This window comes from Notothenia coriiceps, unplaced genomic scaffold (assembly GCF_000735185.1).
Source record: "Notothenia coriiceps isolate Sejong01 unplaced genomic scaffold, NC01 NC01_scaffold00006163, whole genome shotgun sequence".
Classification (NCBI taxonomy): domain Eukaryota; kingdom Metazoa; phylum Chordata; class Actinopteri; order Perciformes; family Nototheniidae; genus Notothenia; species Notothenia coriiceps.
This window is the reverse complement of record NW_011338864.1, coordinates 41090-52899: the sequence shown is the minus strand read 5'-3', so window position 1 is coordinate 52899 and position 11810 is coordinate 41090. Positions and strand designations below refer to the sequence as shown.

Genomic DNA, 11810 nt, shown 5'->3' with positions numbered 1-11810 from the left:
GCACATAGATATATATATATATATATATATATATATATAACTATGTGCAATATTATATTATATTATTATTAGTATTATTAATAATGCTATGATAACGTGCAATTACGTAACTGCCACTACGTTTTAATTTTTGCACTACTAACTACTAAATACTGCTAATAATAATTGCATTGATTGTGTGACTTTCTATGTTTCTACGTTTCATGTTGTCTGTGGATGTTTAATTGCTCTTTTTGCTGCACTTTTAGTGTACAGTTTTGCTGCTGTGTTTATTGTGTTTATTATATTTTGTTACTCTGGCACAACAATTTCCTTCGGGATGAATAAAGTATTATCTTATCTTGCAATTGTTCTATTGGCCTGTAGGGCTGACAAGCAAGTTGTAATTGCTTGTTCTATAACGTAGTATCCTTTATGCCAAGGTAAAACAACAAATCCATAAAAATGTTTTAGAAGCTAAAACCAACAAATTTGGCATTTTATTTCTTGAATGATTATCAAAAATAATGCTGATCAACCCAGTGTTAGTGCCAAACACATGTAATGCCATTTATATGGTGTTGCTGTCACTATGTAACAATTATCCAAATTTACAAAAAGACAGCCACATTCAAGACAATATTCTGTTCATTAACTTAAAATATGCCAAAAACTGACATGTTAATCAATAGTCATCCTACCTATCAATTGTTGTTGTTGTTTTTTTACACAACAGCCCATCTTGCATCAGAAGAGCACATTTAAGTGCAAATGTGCGGCTGCTGCCTCTAACAATATGAATGCCATTTCTGTCTCCAGCCTGTAATTATAGTAGGAGAAATGAATCTGTCCAGTTATTTTCCAACCATCAGTAATACTCCTCTCCATTGTGATTCCCTGTGGAATGGCACTGCCCAGCAGGCCATTAATGTCTGAATGCTTTTTTCCCCCGTGGAACACACTGGCTTATTATGTAGATGTAAAATCATTTAAAACACCCCCTTACTTGAAACTGCTCCACAAAATAAAAAAATAAATCCTTTTGGCTTTTTTCCCATGTTGGGGGTGTGTGAAATAATCATTTGTTTATACTAATGGACTATGAGTTATTTGTATTAATTGTCTGAGGTCGATAGTGGGTGATTATGTTGTTGTTAGATAGTAAAGAAGCAGAGCAGGCTTTTACTCTCAGAGCGAGGACAGCGCTGCATTCACTGCTGACCTTGGCTGCATCTCAGCGCTATGGCTCGGCTCAGTATGTACCGAAAGTTTTCAGTCGCCATGAAGGGCGGCGTCTGAAGATTCAGTTGAAACGACCTCTGGAATTTGCTGTGAATGTGTGTGCTTTATGCAGTCCATGTTGGCTATGTGCTCCAGCGTTATACTTCTTTACAAGGTGTTGGAGTAACGTTGCATCATGCCGGGCCTCGTCTGCCAGGGGCTGTTCTGTTTCCGTCTCCTCTCTCTCAGTTTCGTCTCTCAACCCTCTGATGCTTTTCTTTAGGAGAAGGATCTCGCCCCGCTTTTAAGCATCACACCGCAGGAGGCCACCATTCGCTTCGAAGATGTCTACTTCGAATACCTGGAGGGCCAGAAAGTCTTAAACGGAGTGTCCTTCGAAGTGCCTGCTGGGAAGAAAGTGGCTATCGTTGGTAGCAGCGGGTCAGGGTAGGTCACTGTCAAACCTTTAGCCAGTTGTGTCATTGCATTTGTGTTATTCCATTAGATTAGGTGTTCTTTTTTGTCCCCAAAGGGAACGTCACTGTGCCCAGGTCTGTGCCATACTCACAGACTTGATTTGTGCAGACAGTGTTATCATCAGATATCATCAGCACACTGTGGGGGGGGGGGCAGCTCACAGACAGAATGATGCTGACGATTTGTTCCACGTCTGTTTGCAGGAAGAGCACCATTGTGCGGCTGTTGTTCCGCTTCTTTGAGCCTCAGCAGGGGAACATCTACATCGGGGGGCAGAATATCCGAGACGTCGGCCTTGACAGCCTGAGGAGGTCTTTGGGGGTCGTACCTCAGGTCAGAGACACTCCAACACAATGAAAAAACAAAAACAAACAAATCTTATTTTTTTCCTAAACAATGTTGGTGTAAATGTAATATGTTAACATATTATTGCTAATAATATACAACAAGGGGGCAGCATAGAACAAAGTAACGTTGACAGTGCACAACAGCATCAGAAATAAACTGAATTTAGTTTTTTACTGCAGTGAGCTCAGAGGCAGATCTGAACAGATGGTACATAAACAGTATTTTTGTCATTTGCCTTGGTTCTCTTTCTCCCTCTTACCCTTGTTTTTGTATCTTCAGTCCTCTGTTTCTGCCTCTGCTGCAATACATTTTTTTCTCTGAAGCCTCATATTTTGTTCTCTAACCGTGTTGTTGTCAGGATGCTGTTCTCTTCCACAACACCATCTTCTACAACCTGCAGTATGGTAACATCAACGCCACACCGGAGGAGGTCTACCAAGTTGCACGACTAGCAGGCATCCATGACGCCATCCTCAGGATGCCCCATGGCTACGAGACCCAAGTGGGAGAGCGGGGTCTCAAGCTGTCAGGTCTGCTGCACCATCATGACTCCTGTTTAAATGTGGTCCCTTCTGTAGAAGCCAGGGAAAGAGCTGCGTGTTTGTCCCTACATGGAGACATTATTTTAAGTCTATAAAACAATTTCTTTTTTTTAAAACACTAATCAGAGAAAAGCAGCAAATCCTCACATCTGGGAAGATTTGTTTGTTTTATAATACTCTTTTTTTTTAATCAAAATTGTTGCAAATGAATCAACTATCAATTTCAGCTCAAATATAAGATAACTCAATAGATGATAGGGATATGAGGTTTGATTTTGGGTTGAGTGTTATCATAAAATGGTTTGAATACTTTGTTTTTCTTGTCGTAATGCGAGCTCTACATTACTATCTGACCATATCTTACTGTTTTGTTGGCTGTTGTAGCTGAAATTAACTGCATTACATATTATTGAGTCTTAAATGTTTGGATGTTTGATTGAGTTAGTTTTGTACAGCTCAAAATTTAAAACAAATGGTCATTTATATACATTTACTGGAAGAAATAAGGCAAATTAGAGGAGCATAGACCTTTCACACACATTCTTATCCACTGCCATTCGCTGGCAAGAATATTCAAGAATGCAGTTGCCATCTTGTTTGCTCTGATATAAATAAATGAGACTGAGAGACTGCAAAATAGTGTGAGCAATATTTCAAATGGCACAGCTCTGGATTCATATTAAACTATTGCAGTTGAATTTACTTGTAAGACTTTGATTATGATCCGCTGTTTTGTAAAACAAGGTGTTAATTAAACCTTCAATTTGACCTTATTTATGACATTCATTAGCTGAGCAATTGTTATTTTGTTGTCCTCTTCTGTGTAGTGTGAGAACTTGTTTAATGGCACGTTGCCTTATTTGATCTGCAGTGATAGCACACGACTGTGTAGTATTTGGCTCCTAGCATCACTCTGCAACTCATTTAGCCCACGTTAACACACACAGTGTGTGAGCACTTTCACTCAACATTCAAGATGCAATTACTGGCAGCACCGATTTCTTTATGTGGAGTGACTGAGTGAGTGAGAGAACGGACAAAATAAAGACATGACTAACTTCTCATTAATTTTAACTGCTGCGGTACGTGACAGCTGCCAATGAGTTTGTCTCAGGAAAGAGGGAGGTGGGTGGGGGGGGGGCAGTCTGGGCTGTGAGGCTCCTAACTTCCTTCAGTGCTGTTCTCCACTGCCAGCAATATTTATAACTGCTGAACGCCGCTTGCTGTCAAGAGGCCTCACACAGCTCATATGTAATAAAGTCCGAGTCAGACACAGTGGGAGAAATCTTTGCGTCCTGCTGACTTTTCTTCACAATTAAATGAAATTCGCTTTTAACAGCCCTCTGTTTGAGGTAATTATCTGATGAGAGGGGCCAGAGAGAGACCTGCTGTATCCTCACACCTATTGGCTGTAGCCTGGTTTGCTCCCATTTATGACGGTGCTTCTGTTTCAGGAGGGGAGAAGCAACGTGTCGCCATCGCCCGTGCGATACTGAAGAATCCCCCCATCCTGCTGTATGACGAGGCAACATCGTCCCTCGACTCTATCACAGAAGAGGTGAGCCTGACAGTGCATCATCACAAACGCACTGACACACACTCATGGATACCTCACATACCTCAAATGCCCGTTGGCTGCTGCACGTACAGGTTGACTCCTCACAGTGGCTGCATGCACGTTTGGCAGAACAAACATCCTTTTCAGTCACTCCTGTAGGTACTCGGCTCACTCCTGCGTCACATACCTGCTGTGACACACACACACCCCTCCCCCCTCTACACACGCACACTCACCACCCCCATGTTCTCCCCTGCCACCTGCCACAGTTTTCTCCTGCTTAATCTCCAGCTCAGCTTAAACCCCACAGTCTTTGTAAATGTTACATTTAATGAGAAAGTTCAGCATGCCCTCTCTGAACTTCTGGAACGAAAACAGGGCATACGACGTGGTTTTTAATTGAGATTTTCAGTTACTTCTTATCACGACGGTACTTTTAAAATTATCATATGTAAACATTGGATAGAAAAGCATATGAAGGTGGATGTTGCTCAGCAACATTCTGTTGATTTTACTTTCTTTTTCAATCTTTTGGAGTACATTTCATATATATCCTGTCGTGCGTGCCCTTCTTTTCCTCATTATGTTTACAAGTCACACTTATTGCATAACTGTGGAACAATTTTCTTTTGGATTAGAGGAGACGTCTGTACATTTTAACAACGTGATTTATTTGTCTTTGTTTGCTTCCAGAACATCTTGACTTCGATGAAGGGGATGGTGAAGGACAGGACATCAGTGTTTATCGCCCACAGGCTCTCCACAATAGTAGACGCAGATGAAATTATAGTGCTCAATGAGGTAAGAACTCTTCCACTTATTTTTTTATTTGATCTCATACTTTCCTTCATTAACATTTCCTATTGTAATGTCAGGGTTTATAAAAAGCAAATAATATGATGGTTCAGAGTTTCTGAATAAAAACATGCGCTTGGTTAATTGCCCGTCCAATTAGACTGGTTTGCATTGAAGGGAAGGAAGATGACCTGCACTCTGCGTGACCTTCAGCACTGGATCTGCCAGCAACACCAGTTCAGCAAGCAGCCTCTGTTTTTGCCACTCATTTAATTTAAGTTACCTTTCTACCATGTACGTGATGAAGACATGCTTTGTTTAGCTTTTCTCATTAACTTTAACAACAACAGGAGCCTGTTGGTAGAAGTGAATGTATTATTTACTCCATAAGGGCTCATTAAAGCAGTCAGACTCAACTGGCTGTTTTGGTCAGATGGCGTGTCTTGTTTGTCTCGGTGACTAATAATGTATGGGCCAGCTTCCCAGACACTGATGAGGCCTCGTCCAGGACTAAACATTCAACACAGTCTTTTATTGGAGAGTGCCATTCAAATGGTTTGACTAAAACATGTTTTGTTCAGGCTGAAGGTGCCTTGGAGATGAAGAGCATGTTTTCAAATCTTTTGTTGCATTATTGTCACTGTATTATGCATCAGAGCAATATCCAGGCAATAAAAAAAAGCAGCTTTACTCAGCGGGTTGGGCTTGAGACACAGAGGGATGTCAGTTATTATCTGAAAGTAAGAGTTAATATGAAATGTAACACGGATGAAGTGACATTTTCCACTAGTGCTAGAGTCAGATAGGATAAAATGAGAAAATATTTCTTTGAACTGCAGCGAGTGAGCATGTGTGGGTCCATGTTTCCAGAGTCAGATGGCAGGGATCAGAGGGTCGTGGCGAGGAGGCATGTTTGCTTGTGATGTCGCCATGCCGTTTGCTGGTGTCACCAGCAGAGGACTGCCTGGGGTGCTCATTAAAATAACGAGCGGAAGCAGTCACATGCTCATCTTGGGTGCACTAAAGATGATGCCAACACCTCTGCATGCTCAAGGGAGGTGGGGGAAGGGGGTGCCTTCATTTGTGTTTGACTGTGTGGGAGGGATGTGTGTTTGTTGCGTGCCGATGAGCCTGTGTCTGTGAGTCGTGTTTTTGCGAGAGGAATTGCAACAGTTGTTGGGGAGGCGGCAGGGATTCTAGGGGGGAGCTGACTCTCCGCTGAGAGTGTGGTCAGTGTTGTGTGGTCATGACGAGATGCTAACTATAGGACTGTGTTCATGGTCTCTTCATTTTCACTTCATGTGTGCTGCACAACTTGCATTGGCAGGTTTAGGTTTCATGTTTGTTTTTTTCCATTCTTTCTCCGCCAGGGTAAAGTGGCAGAGCGAGGCAACCACCAAACCCTCCTCAACATCCCCGGCAGCTTGTACTCAGTACTGTGGAACACACAGAACAGCAAAATCCTCAACAGGGACAAGAGCTCGTCCGAGCCCCCGGCTGAACGCCTGTCCCAGAAGGAGGAGGAGAGAAAAAAACTGCAGGAGGAGATCGTCAACAGTGTTAAGGGCTGTGGGAACTGCTCCTGTTGAGAGAGGCTGCCCTCCTCGTCTCTACATCCCTCACACATGGCCTACACTGGAATCCCTGCCTGGCCTGCACAACATTTGGGAGGGAGCAGAGTAGGGGTACATCCCCACTCAAGCCAAGCCCCCACCCATGTGCAATCCCTCCTCCTCCTCCTCCTCGTATGAATAAAGGCCTCTGCTCGCCAAAGTGAAGGAGGAGGAGCAGAACAGGGAGCAAGTGTGTTTAGCACTGGCTGGTGTCCAGAGATAGAGCTTCAATGCCAGTTGTCTCAGCTGAAGCCAAGCATAAGAGACCTTGTATATCACAAACGTGTGCGTAAGACATCTGTTAGTCAACATGGTTGCCCCCTCTCCTCCTATTTTTGACATCAGGTTTATTGACATTTTCCATTGCACTGGAAACAGATGAGAGTACACGTAATGACTTGCATAATGCCTTGATATTGACACAACATCTTTATTGATTACAGTTTTAGATGTATTTTTTTTATATTAAGGATCTGCATGTAATACAGGTTATTTGGGGTTTAAAAAAACTGATCGAAGGATTGTTTTGCAGTATGTGTTGGTTTGTAATAGGTATTTCAATTGGATTCGGTCATAACACACATTATCCAATATGTTTTTGAATGCATGTTCACAAAATATCAAATTAGGCAGATGATCAGGTCTTCTTGATTTGATTAACAACATTATGTTGATGTTTGGAACATGCAAAATTGCTGTCACATTCATGTAAGTATAACACAAAGAATGAAAAGTAACTATAATAAATCATGAACAATTTTCACCACAATTGGAGACACATTAAGAGGAAACAACTTGAAAGGTTCCTCTGGGAACAGTTCATAAAATATAGACTTGTATGATGGGCCTCTTGTAATGACGTGTAATTCAAAGAGTTTTAACTGCTGAGACAGCTTTTTGGATTGTATCAATAGAATAAGGAGACTTCTTTCTGAAGGTTACATGTAAATCTTAATATTTAAAAACTGAAGGTAAAAGTATGTCCTCATTTTCTGAGGGTGGGTTTGGCAGTGATACACACATTTTGTTTGGAACCTTGGTATCTTATATCTCTGAATGAAAGGGTTATTATACTAAACACACAATGTGAAACCTGTTTCATAGCATTCTGGACTATGTTGACTTTGTGTGTACACTGCAGAAAGGATAAAGATAATAAATGTTGACTTTTGTCTAAATAACGAGGTCTCCATTTTGTTGTTCTGAGTCATATGATGAAATATAGCACAAGATGTACATTTATTTATTTGTCTGGTATGTGTTTTTGAGGTTGTATTGGGTTGGGACCCCTCTAAGTGATTATAAATAGAGGAGTCACAATATTAATAAGAAATAATTAAATAAAAATGTCTGCACCTACACAAAGGTCTAATTTTTCCTTTTTACTTGTGTAAGGAATAATTTGGTTATGGATTAAACAAACAAGTTAATACTTGATTTGTAAAGGTGTGGTAGGATTAATAAAGGATTTCTGATCCTGATTCAGGACTGCAAACATTTTCAAAGAAACTGAATTTGACACTTTAAGACATCCTAATTTAAACGAACAAATATATATTTAAGTTGCTGAATAGATTGCTGTGAGCAGATGGATGACCAGTTATATTTTTTGGTAATGTGTATAGGTTGCCTCTGAGAAAATCCATATGAGAACTGTCAAATTATTTTGGCATTTCCCTTGTATTAAAAACGCTTTTACGTATCTTGTGAATAACAGACTATGTGATGGAAATGAGAAACATGAGCAATAAAAATCAAGTTCATATCTTCGATAAAATATTGTAAAAATAGGTGAGGTACAGTATACAATTCACAGCATAACTAATTATCCCCCATTCTATCCTCATCCATTTTATTTATTCATATTTTATCTTACAATATTGTTCGTTTTTTTTAGTAGCCATATAATTTCTTCAAATACAAATGATGAACAGCAAAACAAATGTTTTGATCAAATCATTCTTTGCTTGAATTGTGTAAAGTTCATAGCAGCCATGCTAAAGTCCTCCTTCAAGTTCAAGCACGTTTTAAAGGATTTCGAAAATTGGCTACTCTGCTATCATTTATATCTAAAACATTTGAACATGCGTTTCTGGTATAAAACGCGGGAAGACTGTCTATGTCCCGCCCACAATGCGTTTGATTCGGCTTGAATTGAGCTACTGAATTGCTTACAGAGGACAGGTCTATGAGTTTCTCTTCAATAAAAAACATGGAGAAATCGAGCCAAACATGTTTAACTCATATTGTGCAGCAAAACCTGGGATTTGCAGAATAATCAGAAAGGTAAGTGAAGTTATATTCTATTATTTGTTTGTGTTGTTTGTTAGCTTTTTAGCTTGTTAGCTTCCATATGGCAGTAGCTGACAGTGTGCCTGTTCTTTAAACATATAATAAAATCTTATGGGATTGTATGGCTTATAGAGGAAGCTCCAGGATCTGGTTTTCTACTCGACCTTTGATAATGCTAACATTTTGTCTCTATACTGACAAGTAGGGGTTTCAGGGTTGTTGTTTTTTTGTGTTGTGTTGAAACTGTATCCCGGTTGGTGTTTGTGTATTATTCATTGTTTGGCTATGATGACATTCTTGACTTACTAAATGTAGTGTGACAGGGATAACTTTCAATGTCAGATTTCAGGGAAGTCTGGAGGAATGCGAAAACACCTTTCTAGTGACAGCTCTTCACGATACACACCAGTATAATCCACTTCAGACATTTTAGGGGTCATAAACATTCGAAGAAAATGTTTTCGGTGTAGGGGAATTTGAACTTCGACTAGGAGTTATGGATGCATTCTTTTACAACACACTCTCACTCCATAATCGTCCAGGAGCGACGTTTGGTCAGGGTCCCGTGGCGTGCAGTTGTGACGCTCCTAGGCTCCTTCAGCTTCATAAAGGGACGCAAATAGCTTTCAACTGATTGCAATGTATTCCCATCTGCGGCGGGATTTGACGCTCATGGAAGCACGGCATTCGTTTGTGTCGGTTGCCCAATGTGAGCGTCCAATGTGAGCAATGTGAGCGTCCATTCCCATTGGATAACGGAGAATTGTACACCCGGAAGTAAGTATTCCCCTTACTGTCGATTGATTTTACAGTGATATCTGCACTACTCATCGACTAAAAAACACCAGATTATCCTTGTTAATTACACAACATTGATTGGTTTAAATTGTGTGAAATGCTTTTGTAGTTTTCCCCTTCGATTCGGAGAAACAAATATTTTTTCGGAGTAAAGGATGGCAGAAGACGCTACACTACCCAGAATCCCCAGCTATCGTTTAGGACTACACCTTGTGCTCTGTTTGACAAACCCCGTTTTTTTTCACCATTCATTCCAATGGCTGGCGTCTATGTCAGGTGATCTTCAAATTTCTCCCTGCAGAAAAAAAAAACATGGCCGAACTTCGTTTTATTCTCGGTGGAAAATGCCTATTTTAAAGTTAGTTTGGCCATTAAAATGAGTTTTGATGTCATTTGATGCAAGAAAAATGAGTTGTTATTTCAGATTATGTGTGCAGTGGATGTACATGATCTTTAGTTGGCTAGTTATTACGAAGATTACTTCAGGAAATTGCGTCCATACAACGTTTTCATTGTTACCAAGGTGGTTGCTAGGGACGCTGCTATCGATATTATTTCTGTTATGTTGTGTAACTGTTTAACGGTGTTATCTTTATTGCTACCCCCTTCCCCGTCAATAGTGTTGGTCCACAGCGCAAACATATTAGTTTTCTTTGGGACTGATAATCTTTGTAGAGAGACAACGAAAGTCTCGGTACTTGTCTAAACAACTAAATGGTTGTCAACTAAATTTTTTAGATTATGTAAAAGTCAGGTTGGAGATTATGTGGACACCGGTTTTGTTATTTGTCAAGTTGTATTTTCACGGTCAACGTGGTTTGTTGCATTCTTCTCATCAAGTGAATACTCTCCAGACGGTAAATTTTTTTTTATTTTGTTCACGGTCACTACCCTGGAGTTAGGAGGATAAGAAGGTTATAAGGACTACTTTTTACTTTAGAGAGACACCGTATCCGGTGACAAACTAGTTGCGCTAACCCAACAACCAGGGACACATGAGGTCAGCCGCGATTGCAGGTGGCGACTCGAAGGTGCGATCGAACGATATACAAAACGTAACTCCACTATGACTCCGGAACTACGACGACGCCACTATACGCTTAAAGGAAAAACGTATAACGTTTCTTGGCACGAGAATAACTGCGAAGGTAGGCAGCAAAACAAATTTGTTTTACAGGGTAGGTGCCCCGGTTGGTTTCGCCAGAGTAGCGAAGAAGCAAGTGCAAACTGATAACAAGCTGACACCAAACAACAACAGACTTCATTCTTGCAATCAACCACCGAGGTCACTTAATTAGCCATGGACTTTTGCAGTAGTCACTCTTTGCAAGGCGCCACGTTTTTATTCACGCTAATTTTACGCAAATAAAAAAAATTGCGCAATTAAAAACACATTATTAATTAGAATTAATTGCGCAAGTTTCAGGGCGGGACAATTTTATTCACGAAATTGTATCATATGTAACGACCTCCATACGTGTTATAACTATCTACAGAACATTACGGGATAACTCCTTGGACGCTGGGTTCAAAAAGGTAAGTAACGTATTGATGTGGGCAAACACTTATTTGGAATCTTTTAGAACTTTAGACTTTCCCTACACGTTTTTATCAGTAATATATGTCAGAAATAAATTGATAATCATCTCTTATTTGCTCATTAGCTTATATGTAATTAATATGAAATATCCCTAGTATAATATAGATTATTATTTTTATTACTTTAGTTATTGTACGAAATTGTGGTCCACAGGGAAAGATAGTCGACACGGGAAATACCACTTTATGTCGGATAGATGGGTTAACCTAGTCTATATTTTTCAGTCGGCTTAATCACAACAGACGTTCTCTGCATAACACACTTTTTCTTTACATCTACAACAAATTAACGACTATATAAATACTAGGTGCAGTGCAAAAGTCACAACCGCCGTCAAGGAGTACAAACAGATCTTCAGAAGGTAGTCCCGAGATAATTTATCTTCTTGATGCGTCTATACCATTATAAATTACGTGGCTTGGCACATAAATGTTACGGCAATACACTACTGAAAGTTTCTCTTTTCTGAGCCTTATTTCAAAAAAAAAAAAAAAAAAATATTACAAAAGCGAGATAAACAATTACTGCTACACTACACTCTACACCGACCTTAACGTGTCCCCTTTTATTGCATAGAAATCTACGCC

General features: G+C 40.0%; 1 protein-coding gene across 1 annotated transcript in view; it reads left to right on the top strand.

Moving 5' to 3' along the window:
• Nucleotides 1–7714, top strand: part of abcb7 (ATP-binding cassette, sub-family B (MDR/TAP), member 7) — a 39551-nt gene extending 31837 nt beyond the window's left edge. Inside the window, exons 11-16 of the mRNA XM_010768974.1 lie at nucleotides 1484–1647; nucleotides 1881–2010; nucleotides 2384–2555; nucleotides 4022–4125; nucleotides 4819–4926; nucleotides 6291–7714. Of these exons, the coding sequence (XP_010767276.1) occupies nucleotides 1484–1647; nucleotides 1881–2010; nucleotides 2384–2555; nucleotides 4022–4125; nucleotides 4819–4926; nucleotides 6291–6509 (897 nt within the window). The 3' untranslated portion in view covers nucleotides 6510–7714. The remainder of the gene's footprint in view (nucleotides 1–1483; nucleotides 1648–1880; nucleotides 2011–2383; nucleotides 2556–4021; nucleotides 4126–4818; nucleotides 4927–6290) is intronic.
• The last annotated feature ends 4096 nt before the right edge of the window (nucleotides 7715–11810 follow it).